Source organism: Propithecus coquereli, unplaced genomic scaffold (genome assembly GCF_000956105.1).
Source record: "Propithecus coquereli isolate 6110/MARCELLA unplaced genomic scaffold, Pcoq_1.0 Scaffold310, whole genome shotgun sequence".
NCBI classification, from domain to species: Eukaryota; Metazoa; Chordata; class Mammalia; order Primates; family Indriidae; genus Propithecus; species Propithecus coquereli.
In genome coordinates this window covers 3,998,296-4,013,017 of record NW_012148731.1, presented here as the reverse complement: position 1 = coordinate 4,013,017, position 14,722 = coordinate 3,998,296, and the positions used below count along the sequence as shown (strand labels likewise).

The following is a 14,722-nucleotide window of genomic DNA, read 5'->3' as shown; positions in this document are numbered from 1 at the left end:
GGTGGGGCGGGGAGAAGGGCGGCAGAGTCACAGCCATCACCCTGCACTCCTGCACTGGCCCTCAGAGAGGAAAGCAAAGGAATGCCATCCCTACGAAGTGGCTCCCGGGCTCCTGGCCTCTGCCTGTGGTGTTCCCTTGGCTAGGAATTCCCTGTCCTCTTCCTCGTCCAGGAAGCCTTCCCTGACTGCCCTTGAAGGCAGGTCAGGGCCCTGTGCTATGTTTCCGCTGCCCCCACACTCCACTCTGCCAACTGTGACTTCACTGTGATCAGGGCCTGGTCCTGGCCATGTCCACCTCTCAGTTGGCCTTGCTACCCTGAAAGATAATGAGCTCACTGTCACTGGGGGTATGCAAGCAGGTCTGGATAGCCACTGTGTGGGAACACAGTGGAAGGAGTTCAAGCATCAGGTAGGGTTAGATTAAACAGCTTTGGGGTACCTCTTGTCCTGTTTGCCTGAGTCTTATTTCCCTGTTTTCGCCTTGAATTTCCCTGTTTTAGCCTTGCGTGCTTCCTGGGAACCCCCTCAGTCTCAGGCAAACCAGGGCCGTTGGTCATCTTGGGTCCCTCCTGAGATTTTTAGTTAAGTGAAAAAGAAAGAGACAAAACCAGACCATCCCTGGAACTGGCTCTGGAACCCCAAGGCCCCCGCCTCCTCCACCCCGGAAATTCCCTCCCCACCACCCAAGTGCGGCGCCAGGACGACTCCGTGGGGTGTGGGTGCGACCCTCAGCGGCTCTGTGCCGGGGCGGGACTGGGGGCTGGGCGAGGAGGGCGGGAGCAGGGGACAATCAGGCGGGACAGCAGGCAGAGGAGCTCCTCGGCATCCTCCCCTGCGAAGCGGGAGGACTAGGGGAGACACTGCCGCAGCGCCTGGCAGATTTCGGATGTGCAGTAGGTCTCAGTAGGTGGCAGCTGTATCCCCAGGGAAGAGGTGGGACCAGGAGAGCCATGGCCCGGTCTGCCCAGCCCCTCGCTGGGCACCTCTGCTGTCCCCGGCGCCGCAGTAGAACTCAGGCATCAGGGGGAGCGTGAGGGCGCTGGGTGGGGTCAGACCTGTCTCCCAGGTCCTCCTCGCTGTGTGGGCGTGTGCACACCATGGCCCCTCTCCGTTTCCATATCTGCGAAGCTCTTACGAGCACCTCCTGTATACCAGGCCCTAGGCCAGGCTTGGGGGCCGGAGGAATGCCCTGGAGTCCCTGCCATCAAGCAACACGGTCCCAAGGGCCCTGCTGGGCAGGGCCTGGGGCCCATCTCGGGACTCATCTCCTGCAGCACCTGCTCTGGGCTCCCTGCACGGGCTGGATCGTCGGGGAACACACCGTGGAACGGTGGGGACCATGCGCCCCCGGGTGTCCCCTGAGACTCAGAGTCCAATCCGGGGTGCCACGAGGGTGGGACGTGCCTGGTACTGGAGACTAACAGTGGGCTGCAGAAGGGGCCCCTGAGCCACCGGCCTCCCAGACCGAGGCCCTCCCCTTGGCCAGCGCCAGGGAGGAGCGTGGTGTCAGATGAAGCCAGGCCCAGCGGCAGCTCCACCAGCCCTCCTGGGTGACGGGGACAAGCCTGGCCCCCAGCCTCGGTTTCTCGCCTGGAAGGGATGGCGCCCCTTAGGGCTGTGGAGAGGATTCCCGCCAGGACCCAGACGCCATGCAGGGGCGTTCCACCTCCCGCCCTGCAGCCGCCTGTCTGTCTGCCCTGCCTCCCGCCCACAGGGACCGCCCAGTGTCCACTGGCTGCTCCCACATGCAGGCCACTTCCCCTGCCTCCCTTCCTGTCCCTGGCCCCAAGCCCCTTCCTGTTTTCTTTACTGTGGGAACATGTGTTGAGGGCAAAACAACTCAAGTCCCTGCTCCTGAGGTCCCTGCAGCAGCGAGGGGGCCCACCGCACATGTGTGACAACATGTGTGGCGGTGAATGGGTGTGGCGCTATGTGTGGGTGTGCACATGCACGCGTGTGTGCGCACGTATGTGCATGACCCTCGGCACGTGTGGGGGAGCGTGTGAGCCTGTGACGACTGAGCACAGGAGCACATACGTGCACGGGGCGTGGGTGCGCACACGACACGACTCCTGCTAGCTCATCCCGGGGTTCCGGCTCTCTCCAGTCAGCCATTCGTGTGCCCGCCAGCCCCCGTGGGCTCACAAGTGTCTGGCACCATTTCAACAACTACTCAATGGGCACCACGGCGTGACAGCCAGGCCTGAACCAGGCTGGGGGCAGCCTCTTGGGGATCAGAGGCTTGTGGTGGGGTGGAGGTGCCGGTGGAGGAGCTGAGGCCAGGAAGGAAGAGCAGGTGGTCAGGGAGGATCTCTGAGCAGAGGGCAGGGACGGATAGGAGGACAAGGGGCTGGGCATGGAAAGAGTGGTAGGAGATGCCATCAGGCAGAGGTTGGGCTCATTTGAAGGGCAATAGGGCAAAGGTAAGGGCGCACACGTGCTGGATGTCAGTGGGGCCCAGCCCTGGCGTCACGGCATCATGCCGTTTCATGTGGCAGGCCTGGCGGGGACCGCCTGCTTGGTTACTCTGTGCCCAGGCCCCTGCCCTGCTCCTCTCACCCAGAGAGACGCTGGCCCTGGGCTCCCACACTGCTCAGCCAGCGCCACCCCTGGGAGGAAAGTGTCGCTGGAGGGACGGAGGAGGGTCAGTGATCAAAGGTGGAGGGGCGTCCAAGCCCGGGGGTCAGGGAGGAGGGCCTGCTTTCCATCCACACCACACCCACCGGCACCTGCCCGCCCCACCATCCCCCAGGCCCAGCTGGGCCTCGGGAGTCCAGCTTCTCCTCCCTGCTGGAGACCTGTCTCTCTGGGCCTTGGGCTGCCCCATAAACAGGGAGCCTTGGTGGCCATGATCTAAGGACAATGGGTGTCCTCACTGGATGGACCCACACCTTCTGGGCACGTGGCCTCGGGCCGGTCACCCCACCTCACTGGGTGTGGGGTGAGGATGGAAGGCGTGATGCCAGCCAGGGCCTGGCCCCAGCAACACTCCCCAAGTCTGCCTGCTGCCCGAGGCAACAGAGACACCTCTGTCCAGCTCAAGTCAGGACACACCAGGGACACGCAGAGCCCGAGACTTGCATACACACACAGAGACTCACACAGGCAGCCTCACACACAGAGACAGACATGCACAGGGGGAGGGAGACACAGGAACATGGAGAGACACAGAGAGACATGGAGTACACACGTGCACACGCGCAGCTCACACACATGGGGCTCAAACACGCCAGCGCAGCTCTGGGAGCTAGTGTCCCACTCCCGGGCCCCTCGTCCTTCCCAGGCAGCCCTAAGCCGGCCGCCGGTGGCCTCGGGCAACCTCCTGGCCTCTGGACTCCCAGCCAGGCCCGAGAGGCCCATCCAGCTGCCCTGGCTGTGCTGGGGTGTGAGGGTGTGCGCAGCTTCTGCTTCCTCGGAGCAACGCTCTCGTCTCTGAGGGGGATGCCAAGGAGCCACTGTCATTTGGTGAGGGGGGACGAGGTGCAGAGGGTTAGTGGGGAGGCCTCCCAGGCTCAGGGTCCTGGGCTCCTAGCAGCGGTAAGGCCCCCCCTCTGCCCTCCGGCCCTCTGCTGGGCAGGCCCCGCCTCTTGGAGCCTCGCGGGCTGCGCTGGGGCCCGGGTTTACAGTGAGGCTGGCTCAGGGCCGCCAGCCACACGCAGGTGCCAGCTCTTCCTCACCCAGCATCTTCCACGCAGGGCCACCCAAAGGGCTTGGACACAGGCCCTCCCCTGGGGCTGGGGACTGAAGGGCCCTGGCACGGTTGCTGTCATCGTCCCTCTCTGCCTCCCAGAGCTGGAGGACAGGGAGTGGGGGCGGCAGGGGGGCCCGTTGCCCCGTCCTCCAGCACAGACGCTGGAAGCCTCCACACCCCGCCTGGCAGGCCTGGCCTGAGTGAAAGGCCCAGGGCTGTCCTGTGGTCGCCACTGCTCACCCCCGCCCCCGCCTGGCCTGTGCCCTGAGACCATGGAGCCCCCTCCATGGCTGGCCTTCCTCCTTCTGGTCCTGCCCCTTGGAGTGCCACCCCAGGAACTGGCAGCCTCGCCCTCGCCCGGGTGTGCCTACTCAGCCAGTGGGGCGGCCCGAGGGGGCAGCGCCAGGACGGTGACTACAGTTTCCTCAAGCGAGAAGGAAGTGCAGGGAGAGGCCGTGCTCTGGAAGAAATTAGTGTTTTCAAAGTTCCAGGCCAAGGCAGGGCCTTGACTCCGTCTCTCCCCAGCCCTGGCCCTGACTCAGAGAAATGACACCCCCCCCGCCCGCCGGCAGTAAGTCCCCAGCCGCCTGCCAGAAATACCCCCAGTGGACTGCAGCCCCCCCCGGGGGGGCTATTTCTGGACATCCAGACAGAGATGCCTGAGGCTGTCTGGAGCCCAGGGGTGAGGTCCGGGCAGGGTTAGCAGTCACCCGCTGCAGGGGGTCATGGACCGCGTGACTCAGGACCCGTGTGAAGGATCCGGTGGCCGCTAGGCCAGCAGTACCAGGGGGCTGGCTCAGGCTCCCTGCCAAGCCTCCATCCAGAACCTTGCCAGGTGGGCAGCTGACTGCTGGGACACCAGATGTGGTCCTCTGTCTACCCTGTTGGCTGTCACTGGTGCTCCAGCCACCACACTTGGAGGCTAGAGGAAGAAAACCTCCCACTGGTCAGGGTGGACCAAGGCGCTCACCCCTCACTTGGCAGCCCAAGGCCCCTGAGGTCAGCCCCCAACCCAGCCGGGCTACTAGCCACCCAGAGAGCTGGGTCAGCTGCCAGCCCTCGGGCCCTTGTCACACCCGGGATGGGAGGTGGCCTAAAGAGCCATTTCAGAGTCAGAGCAGCGAGGAAGCACGAGCCGGGGGCGGGCAGGGGTGTGCAAGCTGGAAGCGTCCCTCTGGGGCGAGAGTGCAGATCCAAAGCTCTGCAACCTCCCCATGTCATCGTGTCCGAGTTTACAGAGGAGGGGACAGATTCGCAGGGTCACACGGGAGGGAGTGGCAGGGCAGGGAGGAGACCTGGAGCCTCCAGAGCCCGCTGGCGAGGGCATCCCCGCTCCGGGCAGCAGCACAGCCTGCCCCCGCCGCCCTTCGTGCACTTCTCGCGGAAGCCGCCCCTCCCGGTGAGTCCGGCCAGCCAGCGAGCCTCTGCCAGACCCAGGCTCACCTCCGGGCGTCGTCTCCCACACTGGTAGGTGGCCGTGCCGGCGTCCCCACCAGCTGCCTGACCCCGTGCGAGTCCGGCAACCGCCCCGCCCCTCGGTGGCTCCATCTGTGAGATGGGGACGGCGATGCCCACCCCCACCCAGTGGTCAGTGGACGCCCGTCCTGACCCCGCCCCCAGGGGGCCTCGCGCACCCTCGCCCTCCCCCTCGGACCTCGGGACGCTGCGGCGCGCGGACGAGCGGTCGGAGCGCTGCGCCAGGGCGCCACCGTGCGGCGCTTCTGGAGACTGCACGCCTTGCCCGGGGACGGCCGCCCGCCCTCGCAGGTGACCACGAGGATGCCAAGACGCCCTAGGCTGTGCCACTGGCGCTCCACGTGTGGACGCTCTTACTTGCCCCGCCAACACTAGGAAGTGCGTTCTATTATTTGTCCTCCCTTACAGATGGGGAGACTGAGGCCCAAGTCCCATAGCCAGTGACAGGTTGGGGCAGGAATTGACCCCAGGCGGTCTGGCTGCATAGCCTTGGGTTTGATCCCATCTGTCCCGCCTGGGCCCTAGGGGTCACCTTGCAGCCTGTGCACATTGGGGTCTCCTGGGAGGCTTAAGGAGGAAACAGTTTCTGGGCCCCACCCCGGAGAGTGACTCACCTGGCCCAGGTGACTCCTCTATGCAGCCAGGACTGAGAACCACCTGCGTCTCACAGAAGGCCCGTTCTGTGGAAGAGGAAGTGGCTCCAGAAGGTCAGGATGGGTACACTGCCCCACAGGCAGTGACAGAGGAGCGAGGCTGGGGGACCCTGCTCTGCTCTTCCCACGCATCTGTTCGTCTGGCCCTCGGGTGCCCAGCGCTTGGAAGGCAAGCCCAGGCCTGCGGTGACGGGCATGTTGAACTGCGGAAGGGCACTGCGTGCACAGGGCCATGGGTTCCAGTCCTGACCCCACTATGGCCTGGCTGTGGCCACAGCCTCGATCTCCGCATCTGTGACATGTGCGTGTTTGGCACCCATCTCTGGGGAGGATCGAAGGAATGCTGGTGTGAAGGCTCAGGCTCGGCAGTGGGTGGACACTTGCTCAATCGGGGATGGAAAGCTGGCAACTTGAAGTTTCCGGAGGGAGCTGACCCCTCCAGACCCCTCCAGACAATGCCACATTGTGCCTGCAGTGCTGAGGGTTGGTGGCCTCTGACCTCTCTAGATGGATGATAAAGGAGGTGCTGTCCTGTGGGACTAGCCCAGCCATGGCGGGGGCAAAGGGTGGACTGTGGGGTGGGGGCTGGAGAACCTCAGAGGAGGGCTACAGCGGGCTAGGGAGGGGTCACAGCAGGGCAGGCTGGGGAACAATGCAGGGCTGAGGGAACAAGACAAGAGACAGTGGCATTTGGGGTGGCCATGGAAGGGGCTGCTTCTGGACAGGGCAGAGAAAAGGGTGGGCTTGGCCACGAAGCTGCAGAGCGAGCCCAAGGGCACCATCCCCCAGTGGGCAGGGGGTCCTGGGTCCCCAGGAAGGAAATGGAAATGGGGAGGGGGAGGGTGCAGCTGGATAAGGGCTGGGCCAGGTGCCAGGTGGTTGGGCACGGTGCCAAGGAAGCATGAGGCCCCTCGCTCTGCAGGACGCTGCAGCTCCGGGGAAACCCCTCTACCCAGAAGTGGGGGCGAAACCATTGGTGCAGGTCCCCACAGCTCACCTGGCTGGGAAGAGGGACAGGCTGGGAACTCAGACACTTGTCTCCTCCATTCTCATCTCCACGCCAAGCCCCACCTGCACTGAGCATGTCACTTCCTCTGCTGTGCCTCAGTTTCCTCATCTGCTCGATGGGAAGATCCCTTGGATCTGTCGTTCAAGGCTGCGGCAAGGACCGAATGAGACTCTGTACATCGGGGGTCAGCACAAATCCACGTCTCGCCTGGTGTGGAGAGGGACCTTTGTGGGGTGATGTACCCCAGGCGGAGCGTGAGGGCAGTTTTTTCTCTCTGCGCAAAGACAAGCTCCCAGGTGCCGAAGGAGAAACTCAGTGCAGGTCCTTTTCCTTGGGCGGGATCAGAGGACGTGATTCACCTAGTATTTACTGCTCCTTGGCCACCCCTAGGCATTGGGGAGGAAGGGCTGGCTTCTTCCACCCACCACGATGAGGATCTCACCACCTGGGGCTGGCACGATCGGCCGCCTCTGGCCGGGTCAGGGGGCAGTGTGGTGCCAGCAGGTGCCCAGAGCCATGAGACAGGCACGTGTGCTCAGCTCCACCAAGCTGCTCCCAAGAAAGGCCAGGGGTCCTTTCTGACCTCTCAAATCCAGCTCTCAATGCCAGTCACCCACCTGTGATCCCAACCTCACACAGCACCCAGGGGCACGGCCTTGTGTGCAACACAGGGAACAGGCTTCAACGCCACGCATTTCTGGTAACATGGGGCAGTCTTCTCCCAAGGTAGCATTGTCTGGGCATCTGCAGGGGCATCTGGAGGTGGCGGCTGCCAGAGCTGTGCCAGCCCTTAGAGAGACCAATCTCCACATCTCCCCCCCCTTGTACAGATGAGCAAACTGAGGCCAGAGCACCACGGCCTGGTTCCACCGTTCATCCATGCAGTCAACACACATTTATTGAGCATCAACTCTGTGCCAGGCCCTGGTGGGCACAGGGAACTCAGAGACGAATCACACACAGACCCTGCCCTTGAGGCACTCATGGCCAGGCAGGACAGTTGGTCATATCAACAGACACTCACGATACAGTGTGGTCAGTGTGGTGTTAGAGGTAGCACAGGTGACTGAGGGAGCACAGAGGAGGGGCCCCTGGCCCAGCCGGGGGTGGCAGGGAGGGCTTCCTGGAGGAGGTGACACCTGAAGAGGGCTTCAGGGAGTGAGCAAGAGTTAGGGTGTCTCGTCAGAGGAGGTGGCCTATGCGAAGGTTTGGAGGTGGGGGAGAGACGATGTTGGCGGCTGGGGGTCAGGCAAGGGCCAGTCCAGGAAGAGCCATGGAATCACGGGCGACAGGGAGTGCTGGGGGCGTGAAGCAGGCGGCTGGCAGGGGCCCCGCTGGGAGCCAGCGTGGAGGGTGGCTGGGGGACGGGGCAGAGAGGAGGGCGGGCGCGGCCCTGGCCCAAGGAGTCTCGTCCTGCCTGGGGCCCTCAGCAGGGCGGCGGTGGGGGCGCGGGCTGCCAGCCCCGGGGCCGCAGGGTGCAGAGCACGGGGTCCAGCGGCTTGAGCGTGGCCTGCTCCTGGATTCCGAAGCGCTGCCCGGGCACCAGCCGGAACTCGAGCCTCTGCAGCAGCTTGGCCATGACCACCTTCACCTCCATCTGGGCACGGGCCGGCAGCGAGCGCCACGCCGAGGAAAGGAGGCAGGAACGAAGGAGATGAAATGCACGAGTGAATGCCAACCTCCAGAGCAAAGCACGCTGGGGCCACGTCCCCAGTCCCAGCCCAGCGGGCCCAGAGCAGGGGCTGAGAAATGCTTCCTGGCCCGGGACAAGCCGCCACCCTGCAGTCACACCGGGAGAACCCACCTGAGCAAACTGCTGCCCGATGCAGGAGCGATGGCCCAGGGAGAAGGGGAAGTAGGTGAACCGTGGCCTGTGGGGAGAGAGGGTCAGGAGTGGCCGCCCTGGGGCTGGCAGGGTCCTCACAGGGCAGTCGGCAGGGACAAAGCCCTCCCTCTGCCGTGGCTGGCTCGAGCCCGGGCTAGGTGCTCTGCACACGAAAGACATCGCAGTTCCCTCTGCTGAGCTCTGGGTCTGCATGCTCTCGTTTTCTCCTGCGATTACCCCCACTTCACAGACGGAGGAACCGAGGCTCAGAGAGCCAAAGCAGCTTGCCCCAGCTCACACGCCACTTACATCCAGCTCTGGGCAGAGTCTGGATCTGAGCGCACGTGGCATGTCCTGGGAGCCCAGCTCTTCCCACACGGCCTTGGGACGTTACCGCATTGACCCCCACAGCGATCTCCACATGTAGCCACTGGCATTCCCATTTCTCAGACAGGAACCTCAAGGCCGGGGGAGGCAAAGTGACTTGCCAGTCACGTGGCTTCCCAGCACAAGGCTCTGGTTACGCACAGGCTTTAGGACCGGACTGAACTGGGGTCGGACCCCAGCTCTGTCCTTGGGCAAGTTACCTAACCCCTCCGAGCTGCGACTTCCTCCACAACCGCCTCGTGGGGAGCTGGAAGGCTGTGTGGATTCAGTGGGCACAATGGCTCAGACCAGAGGCTGCTGTGGTCATCTTTCTCCCACCAGGCCCACTCACGGATAGCTCGCCGAGGGACTTACTTGGGCGCGTCAGGGCCAAAGCGATCGGGGTTGAAAGTCAGCGGGTCCTCAAAGTAGGTGTCCATCCGCCCCATGACGTAGGTGCTGAACTGTGGGAGAGGGTCTGCTTGTCGCTGGTTCCCAGGGCCGGTCCCTTGCACCTCCCAACCCACTCAGCCTCCCAGTGGGGTGACTCGGAGCAGAGAGGCCCCCACCCCCCACCCCATTTAGCCAGGTGCGGGATCCCACTGGCCCCTGCAAAATCTCTCAGGGGAGAAAGGGGACAACCCAGTGTGCCAGCTGGTGTGTCACACCATCCCAGGCTCGGCACATCCCTGTCGGGGAGCTACAATTCCCCGTTTTAGAAATTGAGGCTCAGAGACAGGTTCAGTGACTTTCCTGAAGCCACCAGGCAAAGAAATGGCTGAACTGAGATGTAAACTCAGATCTGACACTCAAGGCTGTCTCTAGGTCCTCGAGAGCTGCTGTTGCTCAGTTCCTCTTCAACTGGACGTTGCTTCAGTGGGGCTAGGAGAGGGGGCTGCAGACCCCCACCAGCCTTTGGCCTGCACCCCCAGTGCCTCCTGACTCAGGCTCTTGTTCCCTTCGTGCCTCTGGCCTCCAGATGCTAGGCGTCTGGCCTCGGAGAACAACATGCCCCCCAGCGTGGGCCCTGGGTCCCGGTCGCTGCCTCTCCTGGCCTTGGACAGGGTCTTCCTGAGCCTGCTCTACCTGGTTCTCTGTGCCGAGAGTCCGGGGCAGGGGCGCAGAGGGAGGCCTGGAGCTGAGCTCCGGCAAGAGGGCAGGAGCGCTGGGAGTCAGGCTGGGGTTAGTGCCCGCGATTGTTGCCAGATGTGTGTTGTACGTCACCCTACTGACTCTTCTCGTAGGCTGCGGCTCAGGTCTGTCACCTCCCTCCCCCCATGACAAGGATGAGACAGGCCCAGAGAAGCCGCAGGTCTGACAGAGAGAAGCCAGCGAGCCGGGGCAGAGCTGGGGTTCGAGCCTGGGTCTGCCCACTCGGAGGCCCTGGGGTGGTGTCCCTGGGTTGACCATCAGCCGCAGGGCCTTCCCTGCCAGACGGACGGTCACGCTGCGGAGGTGGCCGTGAAGGCAGAGAGGTGTCGGTACAGGGGGGTACAGAAAGATGAGCAGATGCAATAAGGAACCACCGTGGATGAAGCTCTGACAACACTGGAGGAGGCGCGGCGGAGCCCCGGGAAGCACGTCGCTCTCCACGTGAGAAAATACAAGTGGGCCTCTGTGGGCTGAGCCGTGTGCCCCTCAGATTCGTATGTGGAAGTCCTAACTCCCAGTGCCTCAGAGTGTGACTGCATTTGGGGACAGGGTCTTTAAAGAGGTGAGCTACAATAAAATGAGGTCTCTAGGGTGGGCCCGGACCCGCTCTGACTGGCGTCCTTCTAAGAAGGGGAGAGTAGGACACGGACACGCAGAAGGAAGACCACCTGAGCACACGGGGAAGGCGGCCGTCTGCAAGCTAAGGAGAGAGCCCTCAGAAGAAACCAGCCTGTCGACACCTTGATCTTGGACTTCTAGCCTCCAGGACTGTAAGAAAATAAATTTCTGTTGTTTAAGCCACCCAGTCTACAGCACTTCATGACAGCAGCTCTGGCAAACCGGTACAGATCCCTACCTCGAAGCCACACGCAAAATCGACCCCAGCTAGTGAAGAGCTCAACTTTCAAAAGAAAAACGTAGAATTGTTTGAGGAAAATGTAAGTGCGTATCCTTCCGAGCTCAGGATAGGGAAGCATTTCTTAAGATAAAACAAAAGAACGGATCACTAAAAAAAAATCAAGAACTTCAGATCATCAAAGACACATCAATGAAGACAGGCCACAAATCTGGAGAAGACACATATAATGGACAAAAGATGAACTTTTTAAAAATAAAGCTCTACACATCAAGAAGAAAAGACAAATGACCCAAAAGGGGAAACTGAGCCAACATCTCACAGACGAGGACAGCAGTACAGGGAGGCTCAGTGTCACTAGTAATCGGGAAAGTGTGAATCAAGACCACAGAGAAATACTCTTTGTACGTGTATTTGGTTGGCAAAAAGAACAGTAAGAGTTTGGACCCCACTAAGTGCTGGAGAGGATGGAGAACAGACTCCCTCCCGTGCCACTGGGGGGCGTCTGAGTTGGCACGGCCACTTGGAAAACAATTTGGCATCAGTTTGTAAAGCGGAGCACTGTTGTGTCCTACAGCCCAGCCCTCCTGCTCCTGGGTATGCCGAGAAACACGTCTGCGGGTTGCGCCAGGACGCGCGGACAGAAACGCTCGCGGCTGCTGTGGTGCTCGTGACAGTGACAACCTGGAAACCGCTCAAAGGCCTGTCAGCTCCAGAATTGATAAGCAACAGTGAATGACCTAGAATCTCACAGAGAAAGCTACCGAATCTTAATAGTCTTTATACTGAATCAAAAAGCAAGTCTTACCACATATTACCGTGTGGGTGCGTGCACACACACACACACACACACACACACAGGTGAGGTCAGGGCAAATACAAAATTCAGGCCTGTGATTACTCTGGGGGAGCTGGGGGGGGCGGTGGTGGGTTGGGGGTCACTGCACGTGAACGGGTGCCTGAGTGGACGGATGAATGGATGGATGGATGAGCAAACAGACAAAGGCACAAAGTGTAAAGGCAGGTGGGGGAGAAAGTGACCACAGTGCAGAAGGGGCTGTGAAACGCGGGGAGAGAAAGAACTAGAACGAGTTTGGGTCAAACGTGAAACCGGACACATTCCACATCTGCCCCTTGCCAGCTGTGTGACCCCTGGAAAGTGACCTGACCTCTCTGAACCTCAGTGTGCTCAGCTGTACATGGGGAGCTCCATCCCGGAGCTGTCCGCTAGCAGCTTCTGCCAGACAGGGGACAGCGTGAAGGGGGAGAAGAGCTCACGCGGTCAGTGAGATGCAGTGAGAAGCGCAGGGCAGCGGGCGGTGGGGGGGGGGGGCTGGCACAGTGCCAAGAACAGGGCCACGGGCTCCCCGACCTCAGCGGAGAGCCCCAAACGGGCCACCCTGGGGCAAGCAGGCCAGCCCACCCCGGGGCCCCTACTTACCAAGAGCGGGGTGTTGCCAGGGACTCTGACGCCGTCGATCAAGGTCTCCTCTTCCAGCAGACGAAACGTGCCCCACGCCGGCGGGTACAGCCTCAGCGACTCTTTGAGCACCTACAGGAGCCACAAGGGAGACACGAAGAGCAGTCAGGAGATCCCACAGCACGTGCTGGCGGCACGCCCTGGACCCATCTCTCTCTCACCCCAGTGCCGAATGCACACGCTCACCTCCGACTGGGCCCCAGACCCCGGGGACATTCACCCCACCATCATGTCCAGCTCCTCATGTGACTGATGGGGAAACCGAGGCCCAGAAGGGGAAGGGAGTTGAGCAAGGCCACAGGGACAGAGCCAAGACCAGGAACCAGGGGCTCCCGCCATCCCGGAGAAGCACAGGCCGAAGAAAGCTACGTTTCTCCGGGTGGGGTGCGGCCTCCCACGGTGCTTAGGGGGCTGCTGGGCCTGGCTCCCTGCAGGAAGGGAAGCCTGAGCCTGCCTAGCTGGGAAGCGCAAATATGGACCATTTACCAAAGGGCCAGTTTCCAACCACGGCTGCATATTGGGACCGCCCCTCCACTCCGATGTCTTTGGTCTCGGGGCAGCCTGGGCCTTGGGATGTCTGAAATCTCCCAGCGACTCTCACAGGCAGCAAAGTTTGAGAACCACCGTACTAAAGGGGCCTGACTTGATGAATCACCCGCATCTGCCCAGAAGTTTCCTCCTACTCCCGCACCTGGGACAGGTACTGCAGTCTCCCCAGGTCCTCAAAATCCAGGTGCCTCTTAGAACCGATGACCTCGTCCACCTCGGCCTGCAGCCTGTCGGGTGAGACAGAGACAAGGTCATCTCCAAAGGACTTTCCCCCGCATTAGTCTAAGAAGCGGGGATGGAAGGAAGCGTGAAGTGTCCCCCACCCACAGGCACTGTTAAGATAATCCCGCAACTGCCACATCCAAGACAAAATGCCCAAGCCATTGGGAACTCCATTCTGGGGGCCTTAAAGTGTCCACCCTTTGTGTCTGATGTTTGGAATTGGCTGTAGGAAATAAAACACACCGCACAACAACGCCTATGCAGGGAGATGCCTGTCACGGCCTGGACTACAGCTGCCAACAGCTGGAAACAGCAGCAGGAAAAGCGTAAGGATGCTGGCTGAGTAAACTTTAGGATATGCACTGTTAAAATCGTAGGCAGTTTTAAGAGTAGATTCGGACCGCTTCCCACTCAATAGGATGGCTATTATCAAAACGGAACACAAAACGACAGAATAACAAACGTTGGTGAGGATGTGGGGAACCAGAGCCCTTGTGCACTATAGACGGGAGTGGAAAATGGTGCAGCCACTATGGAAAATGGTGCGGCAATTCTGCAAAAAATTAACATTAGAATTCCCACACGATCCAGCAATTCCACTTCTGGGTATACGCCGAAAAGAATCGACAGCAGGGACTCCAAAAGGCATTTGTTTACCCACATTCATAGCAGCATCACTCACAACAGACAAAAGGGAGAAGCAACCCAAGTGTCCGGGACGGATGAGCAGACAGGCGGCACGGGTCTGTACTTACGATGGAGGGGGTTCTGACACACGCTACAAATGCACGGACCTGGAGGACGCCATGCTGAGTGAAATAAGCCAGGCACAAAAAAGGCAAATACCATGTGATCCCACTCACATGCGGTGCCTAGAATAGACAAGTGCACGGGGACAGAGTAGAGTGGCCGTTACCAGGGGCTGGGGAGGGAGAATGAGGAGTTGCTGTTTAGTGGGGTTGCAGTTCCAGTGAGGAAAGATGAAAAAGTTCTGGAGATGGACGGTGGTGGTGGTTGCACAACAGTGTGGACGTGCTAATGCCACTGAACTATGTGCTTAAGTATAACTAAACTATTGGGCCGGGCACAGTGGCTCACGCCTGTAGTCCCAGCACTTTGGGAGGCTGAGGCGGGAGGATCACTTGAGGCCAGGAGTTCAACACCAGCCTGGGCAACAGAGCAAGACCCCGTCTCTATAAAAACTTTGAAAATTAGCTGGTTGCGGTGGCGTGCGCCTGTAGTCCCAGCTACTCGGGAGGCTGAGGCAGGAGGACGGTGTGAGCCCGGGGATTGGAGGTTGCAGTGAGCTATGATCACACCACTACAGTCCAGCCTGGGAGACAGAGCAAGAGCCTGTCTCTAGGAAAAAACAAAAGATTGTTAAAATATTAAATTTTATGTTAGGTATATTTTACCACAATAAAAAAAGAGTGGAAAGGTTAC

General features: G+C 60.9%; 1 protein-coding gene across 1 annotated transcript in view; it reads right to left on the bottom strand.

The window, feature by feature from the left end:
* Nucleotides 1-8,139: 8,139 nt before the first annotated feature.
* Nucleotides 8,140-14,722, bottom strand: part of LOC105814966 (cholesterol 24-hydroxylase) — a 43,802-nt gene continuing 37,219 nt past the window's right edge. The window contains 5 exon segments of the mRNA XM_012650089.1: nt 8,140-8,426; nt 8,634-8,700; nt 9,396-9,484; nt 12,470-12,580; nt 13,200-13,284. Of these exon segments, the coding sequence (XP_012505543.1) occupies nt 8,256-8,426; nt 8,634-8,700; nt 9,396-9,484; nt 12,470-12,580; nt 13,200-13,284 (523 nt within the window). The 3' untranslated portion in view covers nt 8,140-8,255.